This window comes from Hoplias malabaricus, chromosome Y (genome assembly GCF_029633855.1).
Source record: "Hoplias malabaricus isolate fHopMal1 chromosome Y, fHopMal1.hap1, whole genome shotgun sequence".
NCBI lineage: Eukaryota > Metazoa > Chordata > Actinopteri > Characiformes > Erythrinidae > Hoplias > Hoplias malabaricus.
Window position 1 is genome coordinate 38,450,472 of NC_089820.1, and position 13,177 is coordinate 38,463,648.

The 13,177-nt window shown below is 45.3% G+C and overlaps 2 protein-coding genes and 1 pseudogene across 3 annotated transcripts; 2 read left to right on the forward strand and 1 right to left on the reverse strand.

Moving 5' to 3' along the window:
• Positions 1 to 3,966: 3,966 nt before the first annotated feature.
• On the forward strand, positions 3,967 to 8,791 carry LOC136678635 (uncharacterized). Of its 2 annotated transcripts, XM_066656700.1 has the most exons (12): positions 3,967 to 4,012; positions 4,100 to 4,150; positions 4,252 to 4,281; positions 4,422 to 4,561; positions 4,648 to 5,111; positions 5,202 to 5,526; positions 5,628 to 6,423; positions 6,517 to 6,726; positions 6,837 to 7,138; positions 7,222 to 7,478; positions 7,583 to 7,831; positions 7,940 to 8,791. In XM_066656700.1, exons 4-12 carry the CDS (start codon positions 4,442 to 4,444, stop codon positions 8,583 to 8,585), a joined length of 3,369 nt encoding a protein of 1,122 aa, XP_066512797.1. In that variant the 5' UTR covers positions 3,967 to 4,012; positions 4,100 to 4,150; positions 4,252 to 4,281; positions 4,422 to 4,441; the 3' UTR covers positions 8,586 to 8,791. The 2 variants fall into 2 exon arrangements, with proteins under 2 accessions (XP_066512797.1, XP_066512798.1); XM_066656701.1 differs by lacking the exons at positions 3,967 to 4,012; positions 4,100 to 4,150 and having other exon boundaries at positions 4,193 to 4,561.
• Positions 8,792 to 9,268: 477 nt separating this feature from the next.
• LOC136679848 (U6 spliceosomal RNA) lies at positions 9,269 to 9,338 on the reverse strand (annotated as a pseudogene).
• Positions 9,339 to 11,317: 1,979 nt separating this feature from the next.
• On the forward strand, positions 11,318 to 12,292 carry LOC136678640 (protein PET117 homolog, mitochondrial). The gene is made up of 2 exons (XM_066656711.1): positions 11,318 to 11,503; positions 12,146 to 12,292. The coding sequence occupies exons 1-2, from the start codon at positions 11,408 to 11,410 to the stop codon at positions 12,290 to 12,292; spliced, it is 243 nt and encodes an 80-aa protein (XP_066512808.1). The 5' UTR covers positions 11,318 to 11,407.
• The last annotated feature ends 885 nt before the right edge of the window (positions 12,293 to 13,177 follow it).

Genomic DNA, 13,177 nt, shown 5'->3' on the forward strand with positions numbered 1-13,177 from the left:
CGGAATCAGTGATTCCTCTAGAAGTGTTTTTTTTTTATTTTATTTTTTTTTTTTTAAAAGCAGTGATGGCAGGCACCCTCAACCCCAACACACCCCTGCCGGTGCGGCGCAAAATGAATTATAAAGCGAAGAAAAATACATAAACTACACAATTGATTTAAACAAATAAAATATAGACACACAACCAGTAAGCACTTTAAAATAGTGTCATAGCCACAACTAATGTTACATATTTTAGAACTAGAAAGCATTTTTTCCATACAGAACTATAGATCATAAAAAAAAAAGAAAAAGACCTTAAGCCCCTAGCCTCCCAAGATAAAGAAATGCTACCTGGGTATCTTCTTCATTAGGTATGTTTCTCTTTTCTGAACATTATATGGGTCAGTGACAGATAAGGTTTGGCAAAATGATCAATTCAAAAATATGTTTAAAACTTTAAAACAAAACATGCCTGAGGTTTGTGAAAGTGTATATTTTGTACTTCTGTTGTATTCATATTATTTAATATTATATTTATACTATTTTTAAGAAAAGATTTAACTGACAGCCTGTAAAATTGTCAAGTGGTGTAACCACAAAAAATTACAAATATCTTATATTTCACAACTCCTAGAGTTCATGCAATTGCTCTCATAAAATTAGTAGTTTATTTTGCAATATCCCATGAGAATGTTTTATTATATTTTTTCTAAATTTAGATTATATGGATTTTTCATTGTACATTGTCCGCAAAAACAGTCCAAAAAACACACTTTGGTAGGTGGATTGGCGACTCGAAATTGTCCGTAGGAGTGAATGTGTGAGTGTCTGTGTTGCCCTGTGAAGGACTGGCGCCCCCCTCCAGGGTGTATTCCCGCCTTGCGCCCAATGATTCCAGGTAGGCTCTGGACCAACCGCGACCCTAAATTGGATAAGCGGTTACAGATAATGAATGCATGAATGAATGAATAAATAAGGAGTTCAAAAATACATACCCAGTCATAATCATTGCAAATATGTGAAAGTGCAGCACAAATATACACAGTGTGAGATTAAAGCAGTTAAGTAAAAAAAAAAAAATCATTTACATCTAAGAAAAAAAAAAAATATTTAAATGTAAATAATTCATCCATCCATCCATCCATCCATTATCTGTAACCGCTTATCCAATTCAGGGTCGCGGGTAAATAATTCAATAAAAGAAATATTTTAGATAATTTTCTTGACATTTAAATCAAGTTATAAAATACATAAATCCCCATAACATTAAAATCAGTTTGCTAATGGGGTGAGGAACAGCCCTGGAGGGCTGTACTTAAGCGCACATTAATTCATAACTAGGTCTGTGTTGTGCCGGACACTAACCAAAATTCAGCCTACTGCTTAAAATGTGTGCAAATTCAAGTGCATTTGAATGTTATGTCGACGTCATATTCATAACCAAAATCTCGCACAAGTTTTCATTGTTGAAATTTGTCTGTATTTTTGTGTTTGGTTTATGTGACGTCGCCCAAAAAAGATGTCACATCAACGTTGTGTGCCCACTAATTCAGGTCCTAAGTGTTCAGGAGACACAAGGCAGAAAATGTCTACAATACAACGGCGCCACCTCGCGTTTAGTGAAGTAAGTACAACTGAAGGAAAAGGTGATTTAGGAGCCCAAGGCAGTTTTCTTAGCATATATTGGGTGATTTCAGGCAAAACATTAAAATGAGGAACGCTTCACGATTTTGCGTGTCATCCTTGCGCCTCTGACCGAGCGATCTTCGCGCTTAAGTGTTTCACAATTCCCGCCTCTCTAGTGCTTCTCATTGGCCTGTTTCAACTTGGCCTGTTTCAATTGTTTCAATTCCTGCTTCAATGATTGGCCCGGAGACGCAAACAAAGTGCGTCATTGAAACAGTGGGATGTGTTAACGCCGATGGCTGTCTGACAATGGCCACACATTGAAACTGTGGGAGGTGCTAACGACTGATTGGCCGACGGCTGTGTGATACTGGTTCCTCATCGAAACTGTGGGATGTTCTAACGCCTGATTGGCCGACGGCTGTGAATGTTTCAGGGGGCGGGCCTTACAATGGCTCCTCTAAAACGAGTCGCTTCGTTCTCTTTTTCTCAGTTCTACAGCGAACAGACAACGATTAAAAGGTAAGTGCTGCTTCTCGTTCATTGCTTAGACTTTAGTAAGACTTTTACGATTTGTGTTTGGCGTTTAAAGATTAAGGTAGCAGCGTTGTTGGTGCGTGTGTCGTTGTATACAGCGCAGCGTTCAGTAAACGGCCTGTGTAAACACTGTTTTATGTTTATAATCTCCTTTTTCTCAATTAAATTACACCGATTTTATAAAATGTAGTAAAACTGTAAGTGTTTGTTGTAGGGAATGTGTTCTGGTAACGTTAGATTTCGTTGTAGGTTTGTTAAACGTGTTTAACAAGTGTTTACAATTGTGTTTACGTGAATAAATGATATTTCTTGGAATCCCAGACGTTAAACTATTCATCAGTATAACGTAGGCAAAACATCTGAGTTGTTTTTGTTGTTGTTTAGTGATAAAATAAGCAATTATAAGTGTTAGGTGTACAAAACCCATTAGATGTTGTTGTTTACTGATTAAAATATTATATTAAAAGCATCAGGCTTAAAAAACATTAGTTGTTTAGTATTAAAATAGTCAGTCATATGTATTAGATGTATAGTTTTAAAATATTGTATGTGTTAGGTGTACAAAACATTGACAAGTTGTATGAAAGAGACCATTTCCACTAATGCCAGCTTCTTTAAACCTCTTCTCTGTGTGTAATCATGTGTTTTGTGGATCTGTTTACCAATTTAATATTAGTTTAATACAAAGAAATGATCCCTTTTTTTCTTTCTGCAGTGTGCCTCTTAAATGCATGAATTTATGTTGTCCTGTCTTTCTATTGTTATGCTTAACAAGCCATTATGGACCCATTCAGAGGGAGTCATTCATCATTATCAGCTGCCATTAACACATCACAGCTATTATCATCATGTTATGTGTTACATTAAGTAGAGCTTTCAGTTGATTGCTTATAGTACTTATAAACATTTAGGTCAGCTGTGAGTTTTAACACCTCAGCCCCCTGCCCCTCTACTGTTTTGTATTTGAATAAGATGATCTCTGGGTCTGAATGTTGGTCTGATCTTTTTATTTTTGTCTTAAAATATTGTTTTTACAGAATGGATTCCCGACCGGTGTTTCGCTTCGAGGCAGACGGTGAGGTCACCCTTCGACCCACACCCGAAGCAGTTCAGGCAGCGAGAGAGAGCTTGCCCGGTGTCGGATCTGGTGCGTCCCGCCAGGCCCAAAACCCCAAGACTGTCTTGACAGAGGCCAGGAGGAGAGTGGTGGCCGGAGGAGGAAATCCGTGGGATAGCCAGCTGCTGGCCAGCCAGAGTGCTCTTCAGTTTGGCCGGTACCAGGGGAAACCCTTCAAGTGGCTGCTGGAGAATGACCTGGGCTATGCAGTCATGGTCCTTTCTGGACACCAAACGGAGCGCGAGTCTGGAAACAGATGCGACACTCCACTGATGAGCAACAAAGACGCACTGCTCCAGTACGCCAGCTCCTTCCCTGAGGTTGCTCATGCCATTCAGCGACGTAAGGGACGGGATACGCAGGCGGACGACTGTCTGGTGGGCTTTGGAACTCACAAGGGAAACACATACAAGGAACTTTATGAGTCCAAAGACAAGGAGAAAAGGAGGTGAGAGCACATTTTCATTTACATGTTCTATATGAGTACGTAGGGTGTGTTCATGTTGGTTTTACTATTAGAAGCAGTAAGAAATTAATTAATTGTAATTGTTTTTTTATTTTTTGACAGTTATGTCCAGTGGCTTAGGGTTCAGTCATGCAGGCGTGGGACAAAGATGGAAGCTCTTCAGATATACATACAGAAGAGGGATGCTGAGCCGACACAGCAGGGGCCCCCTTCCTCTCAGTCTGCCACTGCAACGTCCACCCCTCTTCCGGAGTCTTCACCCAGAGAGTCTGCACACCCTTCAGGTGAGTTTTAACAGCATTAGTTCAGGTCATCAAGCACATTCTATAGTGTGAGCTCAGCTTTAATTGCTAATTATTTGTCTTTTTCAGAACCCACAGACGAGGAAGTGCTGGCATCTGCCATGGCGATGGAGACATCAGGTTTGTCCTCTCTAAACTCTGATGCTTTTGTGTAAATAACAATACATTTGAAACACGGTTAATGTGTGATAACATTTTGTTGTATGTCATGTGTTATCTAGACCTCGAAAGGTGATGCTGGAGGGGTCACGGTAAGTGGCGTGGCCCGTCGAACACTGTAGTACTGGAGACTTTAGTTTGTCACTGTGCACGTCCTGTCCGAGTAGTAGTAGTAGTATGTCCTGGTGGTTTTTGACGGTCTGCTTACTTGTTTATGCTTCTCTTTCATCAGCCCCTCAATCACCCGTCCCGATGACCTCCCCTGCCCGCGCGAGGCAGAGTGCCGCAATGACGCCTCCCCAACCAGTGACCCCGAGTCGTTCGCCGAGGATAGCCGCTCAGAAGAGGGATGCACCCCGTGCGTCTTCCGAGGTGAGATCACTGTGCCCGCAAATTGTTTTGCTTATGTTTATAAGAATGTACTCGTGAACACATACTGACGGTCATGTCTTCTGTAGGGTCCTGTGCTTCCAGTGAGCTGGAAACATCACCTTCCAAAGGAGCAGCACGAGTGGATCAGCCGTGCCATGTTCAAGAGGGATGCTGCAGGGAGAGCTGTTCTAACCGAGCAACTCCGGATGTGGTGGTTTCCTCCTCCTCCGCGTCCTGTCCTTCACCAGCCTCCGGCTTCCCCCGCTGCCTTCTTCACCCGGCCCTTCTGCATTTGGATGCCCTACCGTATGTGGGCGTTCAGGCTGTCGTGCCAGCAGCCCGAATGCCTTCGCGCTGCTCATCGCTTGACGGCGTGCGGCTTGTACAAGACGGTCAGGAGGGTGCTCGACTTGGACGGCTGGTACTACTTGGCCACGGAGTACCTCGAGTGTCGTCGCTGTCACAAGAAGGTGGCGGGATGGTCGCGGGACGTCTTGGAGCAGCTGGATCCTGCGCACCGAGCGTTGTTTCCAGCCATTCTCACGTACAGGTACGCACGCACACAGTAGTTATTCTTCGAATGTGCGTCAGCCGCTGAAGCCAGTTTCTTGATCTAAACGTTTGTGTATGTGTTTGACAGGTTGTCCTGTGACGTGAAAGTGGTCCGGCTGATGCGCGAGCGGTCCCTCGGCAACAGCGTCACTGCGCTGTACCACAAGCTTAAGGAGCAGCACAGCGAGACCTGGATGACCAACACGATGCGCTACCTTGCGGTGTGCAAGAAGTTCCGGGTCCCTGGTGCTGCGGCACAGAGTTTGGAGGCACCGCCGCAGATGCTGCCTATTCCCTCGCCCCACTGGCTCCTCACTGTCCACGCAGAGGACATCCGATCGAGGATCAGCGAGATGAAGGCCAGGATCACCTCTGTTTTTGGATCGGTCTTAAAGATGGATTCAACAAAGAAGGTAAGAGATTTTTTTAAAATCCATTATATTGTGTTAAAGTATAGCCAAGCGCTAGGGTGGACGCAGTACCCTGACGCTGTATGTTTTTGTTTTTGTTCAAGGTGACAAAGAAGCTGGCTGGAGATGCCGCTGGGACAGCGGCCTGGGCCACCAACGTGGGGAATGAGTTCGGGCAGGTCCTCATGTCTGTGCTCACGTCCCACGAGGGAGACGGGCTGCTGCCCATGGCAGCGGGGCTGATGGGGCGCTACCGTGACGCTGGAGTCCCTCCGCCCAAGCTCATGTACGTGGACAGGGACTGCTGCTCTAGAACGGGGAGATCGAAAGTGGCTGCCATGTTCCACGAGTGGGAGGAGCTCGTCGTCAGACTGGACGTGTGGCACCTGATGAGAAGATTCTCCGTGGGAGTCACCACGGACAGCCACCAGCTGTACGGCATCTTTATGGCGAAGCTGTCTGCCTGCATTTTCGAGTGGGATGCCGGGGACGTGGCTCGTCTGCGAGAGGCCGTTCAGACGGAGCTGAAAGGGAAGGGCATCACGCACTCGACAGAGGACGAGCTCACCGCCAAGCTGAGCGCAAAGCTGCTCGCTCGGCACTGTCGCCGTCGCACACGTGGGGCGCGGGAAACCAAGCAGCTCATAGATCAGCTGCTGGTGGCTTTTACTGACGTGAAGGACACGATGGGCATCCCCCTGTTGGACAAGGAACGGATGGATGTCATTTGGGACACGCAACGGCAACACCTCGATTGCATCCAAGATCCTCCTGGAATCCAACTGTACACCAAGACGGGGCAGGTGACGAAGGGAGGGGTCGTTCTTCCCGTGTACCGCTGTGCGCGTGGTTCCACATCCCTCGAGTCGTTCCACCTTCACCTCAGCCATTTCATTCCTGGTGAGTTTCTTTATTTTTCTTCTTCACTTTGTGATTGTATGCATGTGACTTCATGGTGGAGTGATTTTTACATATGTTTTCTTTGCCCTACAGGCAGTTCTGCCAATGCCGAGAACTTCCAGGCATACCTCCTGGAAGGGCTGGTGAGGTGGAACGAGGACCGCGCTTCATCAGCCGTGAACCGGTCGGAGCAGGTGCTGCGGTGTTACACTGGCCACATGCAGCACGCGCTCAACCAGCTCAGTGAGGAGATGCTGGGCTGTAAACTGGTGGAGGACTACACCAAGCCCAGAGAGTACACAGGTAACGTTTTTGAACGCGAATCATCGTGCTGTAACCATATAGCCGATCTATTTTCATTCGGCACAAATAGCCACTCTTATTAAACTGCTGTGTGATCGTTTGCGTTTCAGGTGAGCTGATCGGTGTCGAGTACCTCTTCTCTCAGCAGTGCAAAGAGCTGAGGGACGACATCGGCCGGGACCCGGATGCCCCCGACGGCACCCCCGACGACCTGTCGGAATGGGAGGACGAAGGATTCGGTGAAGCTGAGTCCTATGTCGGAGTGGACAATGACCCCACCGTTGACCCTCTGTCATTGGATGATCCCGTCCCGAAGGTGGCTGAGGCCGAGGCTGCGGCATCTCCTCCCGCAAAGTCAGAAGACGCTTCCGCAGACCCGGTCCTCCCCTCTCAAGAACCGGAAGCAGAAGAAGTAAGTGCTTTGTTTTATACATGTGAGCGTTTAACCATACATGGAAAAGGGAGCACGATTAACCTGAACGTCTGTCTTGTCAGGTTTTCAGAGGGCCGGACGGAGCGCCAGGATACGAATGCGTGGTGAGGCTGGCCAGGTACCTGGTGGACTTGCGCGACGAAGCCTGTCTCTCTGAGAAGCAGGTCGCCGACATCGTCGCCCTTTGGAACCGTCTGCCGGACGTCGACAAGCAACGTGTCTCTTACCAGCCGAGGCACAGGGAGCGGCTGCTTCAGGGACGCTTTAAGGCCAGCCATGCAAAGTCCACGGTCTCCAGCGGGGTCGAGAGCTTAAAGCGGTAGGTTAATCATACTCCTGGACAAAGAATTTAATGCTGCGTGATCTGTGCTGGCACATTTATGTTTAATAACGTGTTCTGTATTATTCTGTTTCTCCCAACAGCTGCTTGTTGGGTGAAGGAACGGGACCTGCGCAGTGGCCAGATGCAAGCCGCCTTGTGGAGGCCATTTGCTTGGAGCTGTGTGACGTTCACCCTCATGGCCGAAGGGTCGCTGGAGCGAGGGTGAACCGCTGGGCTGCGATCCTGCAGGACTACGGCAGGATCAGGAGGCTGGTACTGAACAGCCCAGGTCTCGTGCAGGCGACGTCGCTTCAGCTGTACGAGATCAACCAGCGCACCCTCTCTGTGTGGTAAGACTTTTAAGCCGACTTTTATTAACATCAATGCTAGGAACGCTCTCTTCCAGCAAGCACTGAATAACACTGTTCTCTCTTTCTTTTTCTTTTTTTTTTTTAAAGGCACAACAGCATCCAGAAGAAACAGGAGCAGACGGTGTTGGCGATGGAGATTCCGTTGCCCAAGCCGAGCCTCACAGCTGCCGTTCCGTTGCCGCAGCCTAGTGAGAAGGTGCCGGAGGAGTACCCTAGGACCTTTTCTTTCCCCACTCCTCCGGACCTGTCGGGGCAAGCGGCACAGCGAAGACGGCCTGCTACCGCAGCTCCTGCGTCTGCTCCGCCGGTGCAACTGCCACAGCCTCCGGCTTCCGGAGGAACTGTACTGTTCCTTCAGCCTTCGGCACCTTTGACGAACCAGCCGGCACTTCTCTTGCTTCAGCCGGCGTCTCAGCCATTCCAGCCGACCCTTATGCCAGGACCTCCCCAGCCAGTACAGCCGACCCAGCCAGCTCAGCCCGAGAGAAAGTGGAGCAGGACAACAGAGTGGAGGAGACGGAAGGAAGCGGAAGCGTTGAGTAAACATCAGGGTTGTTCCACGCTTCCTGCCAAGTTCCACCAGCAAACCCACTACAGATGCTCCAGCTGTGGCCAACCAAAGACTAGGGAGTTCGGACATAGCAGGATAGGCAACAGGTCATTCTGTGCCACTGCTGAAGGAAAGACGTTAGAGGAGTGGCTGGCTGAGCAAGAGGAGCAGGGGGACCGCTGACTTTTTTTTTTTCACATGGACGCTGGTATTTGCAACAGCAGTACATCCACGTACATCTCTATACACACAATTTCACGCACAATCCACTGTGTAATTCAGACTTGCTACTTAACCTGCATATGTACTTATCAATACTGTACTTATATATAGGATGTGATGAGACCTTTTGTAAATAAATGAGCCCTTCTTATTTATATGCAATTGTTGCGAACGTTTTCACAAACTTGGAAAACATAAAGTACTTTTATAAGCTTGTAAATAAACCAGTTAAAATGTATTAACGTTTCTCGTGTCGCTCAATAAATGTATAGTATTTTACCATTGACAAAGCTCACACTAATACTACTGAAAACATACAATGTTTATACATGCACTAAAAAGCACATGTTGGAGTGTTTACGAATTCAAAATGCCCCAGTTCTATTGGTGTCTGCCTTGGCCACTGAGAGCCCACCACATGGCTACTTAGTCCAGAGTTGCTCCTCCTCTTAAGAGGGCAACGGCAGAGCAGAGGGGACGTGGGGCCCGCCGGTGCCCCGCGGACCCTTTGCTTTGGTTTTTTCTCACGTCCGACGCCCTGGAGCGTGTCCTCGGCCGGTCAAGAGACCCACGGTGGCGTCTTTGGGCCGGATCGGGTCGCGGGCCTTCGCGGGGGGGCCGCAGAGAACATTGGGTGGGGTCTTTTGCGCAGGGGCCATGCTAATCTTCTCTGTATCGTTCCAATTTTAGTATATGTGCTGCCGTAGCAAGCACGAACAAGCATGTCCCACCGCCCAGATATATAACCAAGACACAGTTTATGTTTAACATCTGGGGTAGGGGTTTCATACACTTTTATAAAACCACCTCTGTGAGTGGAGATCTCTTCAAACATATCTGTTTAAATCTGCATTAATATCTCAAAGTAGACATAGTGGCTTAAATTATTAACCTTTATTTGGTTCATCTGCAGTTTCTCTGGGTGCAATTTGAGAGACATGCAGATAACATGGATTTGGAACGGCTCTGATAGGCTGCTTCTCCATGACGTATTCACCCCATTGTCATTCTTCACATACCGACCCCCGCTCCGGCAGAGTTACCGTTGCCTCCCCCACGTTTTACTGCCCTTTCGTCTGGAGAAAAACAAAGACGCACACCCTCCCATGTCCCAGGAGCTAGAAAAGACTCAAAAAGAATGGTTGTATACCCAGCCAAGCCTCTGAGAAAGACAGAAAGCAGCAAAGTAATAGCTTTACTGCTTTCTCGAGTGTCGTCTGTGTAGCCCGGAAGTGGCAGTAGCTATGTTTACGCAGACAAGATTTCCCAGAACAGTGCAAGCCTTCAGGACCCTATGCATACAAAAAGGAAAAGTTACAAATGTTTCAAAGTTCAACCCCTACTTTCATCTTTGATGATTCTTCAATCTCATGACTTTCAAGTCCAAACACATTCTCAGGACAGGCAGTGTCTTACGAGTCATGGGCTAGCTCTGTATATTCAGTCACAAGCAAAAAATAACAATACACAACAGGTACCCTTAAGTCACAAATGTACATTTCTAAATTTACATTTTAAAATACAGACCAATTTCTTCTTGGTTGCGATTTGTCCTATGCAAGAATCTGAATCAGAGGCAATTTAAAGTATTATAGATGAAGAAAATAAGCACACATTCAAAATTTACATCATGTTCTATTGCACTTTTTTTTTTTATATTAATAAAATTTCTTTTGAGTTATGAAATCAGACTCTCCGTGAACTTGTGGGCAGAGCGTCTGTGGCTGAGACTACCGTGGTTGTTTACTAGGCTGTGCCATCCTCCGACACACCTGGGCCTCTATTGTGATATGTTTAGCTTTCCGTAACCTCATGTTCATGTCTCGCAACACTACATCGCTATGTAAACTGCAATATCAGTGCTGGGACCAATCAGAAGTTACAAAACCACAGATTAGCGCATGTACAAATCAGGTGAACAATATTCAAGCGCGTGGACCAGTCAGTGTTTAGAAAAGTGTTAATCTCACATTGCCAGACATTCTAGAGTATAGCCTACAATAAGAGGATACTCAAATCGCCAGTAAAATATTTAATTAAATAAATAAACGCCACAGTAATTGCACCGGTTTGTCAAAACCTACCTACATTTTAAATTATTAATTTAACAGTTAAAGCAAATTAGACTGATTATAAATAATAAGATATATTTAAAATTAGAAATTTAATGACACCTAGCCTATTTAATCCACTTTAAATTGTCAATTATTTAGGAAACCTTACCTGAATGATTATAGGCTTTTTTGCCTATGTGAGATTATCTCACTGATACACACATTAGTACTTGGGCTGCGACTGGTGACGTTTCCCCAAGTCCACAAGAACGCAAGTACAAACAAGAGTACACATGGTCACAGATATTTTGCAGATTTGTGCCTCCATCTGCCACACTGGATACTGACTAAATGGATGTCTTTTACTTGATAATCAAAAATGTTACTCCTGCAGATCTCCCTGAATCCTCAAATGAATTAATTAATAAATAAACAAACAGACAAAACAACAAATAAATATTTAAATCCACAGATCTCAAAGGTTCATTCAATTATTTTTTGATGTTACACTGTGGTTTGAACTGTGTAATCTTTGTTTTTTGTGGGGTCGTCACAAACAGAAAAGATGAAGGCTTATGAGAAGATTCCGCTCTGAAGGTGGCGGTAAGGAGAAATAATGTCGTATTTCCCGTCGCCCTCAAGCACTGAAGAAAACATTGTCCCGTACACTGTTGTTAACGCGGTTTAGCTAGTCGGCTAATTGCTGCAGAACAGTAATGTCTTTCAAATATGTCTACAGCTTCTAAAGTAGTCCTCGGAGTCTCAGTAGTCCTCACAGTCAGCACGGTGGTGGGAGTTCACCTTAAACAGAACTGGGACCGGCGGGTAAACAGAACATGGAGAATATGAGGCTGAAAATTGACTTCTTTTTCGAATTATCCGTTCCACCTTAAACTGTCCTGCAGCCCCACACAAGGCGCCTCTGCAGTGAACGTGACCAGATGGAGCTGTTGTATCATTTAAGGTGGAATTGAACACTTGATTAAGAAGCCAATTTCAGCTTCGTAGAGGTTATGATTAAAAATACCGTCAAAGGCAATGCAGGAGAACGAACGATGAATGCTTATATACTGTTGGAACAAAAGTAATGAAATGGATTAATAAATTTGATATCGATGGTCAGTATACAGTAATATTTCGCTTTACCAGCGTGGGGTGTAGTTCTCATGGAAAATAAAATTAAATCAACACGTTTTTCGTTAATCGTCAAAAACCTCTCGTAGTTATGAGACATATCTCGTTATTACAAGATATGTAAAAACGGCAGAGGGCGTCACGTCACCACAAGCAGACGACTTCTGGTCACGTTTAAACTGACACTATTAACGGAGTCGTCCAGATTTCCTGCCTCTACAACCCATTCAGTACACATTCTATTATGACAACCGCGATAGGGAAATGCCTTAAATATTGTCAGTACTGATCCCCCCCTCCCCCCAATTCCCCCAATTTGCAAATATCTTACAGAGACTACGCGAGGGAGTTCTGCGAGACGTGGAATGTTTTGAACGCAAACGTATGAACCTGCGAGCGCTCGAGGAGCCGATCCAGCTGACCAAAGAACTTGTGGCTGAGAGAGATCATCAGGAAACCAAGGTGACCAAAGTGTCCTGAAGAGCCCACTTGAAAAGGTAGAAAAATTTGTTTTATTACTGAACAGACACCAGCGCAGTCTTTTAAGTTCCACTGTCTTTTAATGTGGCATGTATGTGACATCAGTCTGAACAGGTCACACTCCTAAACTGGCCCACATATGCAAAAGAAGAAGGCTTCAGGCACGCTGACCAGAGTTAAAAGTCTGTATATTCAGTCCTAAGCCTTTTCCTTTTGAAATGAAATATTGGAAGTGCACTGGTTTTTCAAAATAAAACAAAAATGCATTGGTCTGTGTACTTTTTGATCAATTATTTTCACTTTTAAAACGGATATTAAAAAATGAAAACAGATGGCTGTTTAATTTTATTTTCATACTTAAATCCATATAGTGTTAAACAATTCCTTTTTTAACTAATCGCAAATTCGCAAAGAACCAGAAACAGAAAAAGGGTCCGTCTTTTTATTTCTCTTTTATTCTCTTTTTATAAGCGAAGTTTAAACCTGTCATCAAGGTAACTCAAGGCGCGTAAATACAAAGCGATAAGGAACACACAAATGTCGCATAAAATCCCATCTGGCTGTTCAGACTGCGTCACAGTGTTGCAGTGCTGCAGATATAGATTGGATTTCAATGAAAGTGGCCCAGATAAGATGAAAATCTGCTGAGAATCAGTTTTTGCTGTTCACACAGACGCACGCACCACACATCTGTGTCACATGTGAAGAAAATAATTGGATTAGGGCCACTTGCTGCTGTGTAACTTTAGGACCCATCCACACAGATCCATTTCTTTTTAAAACAAATTAGATATTTGTCTTCATTTGGACCTACTGTCCACAGAAAAACGCAGTTTTAGGTCACAGACAATGGAGGTTTTCACAAGTCCTCTGCAAGGTGGAGAT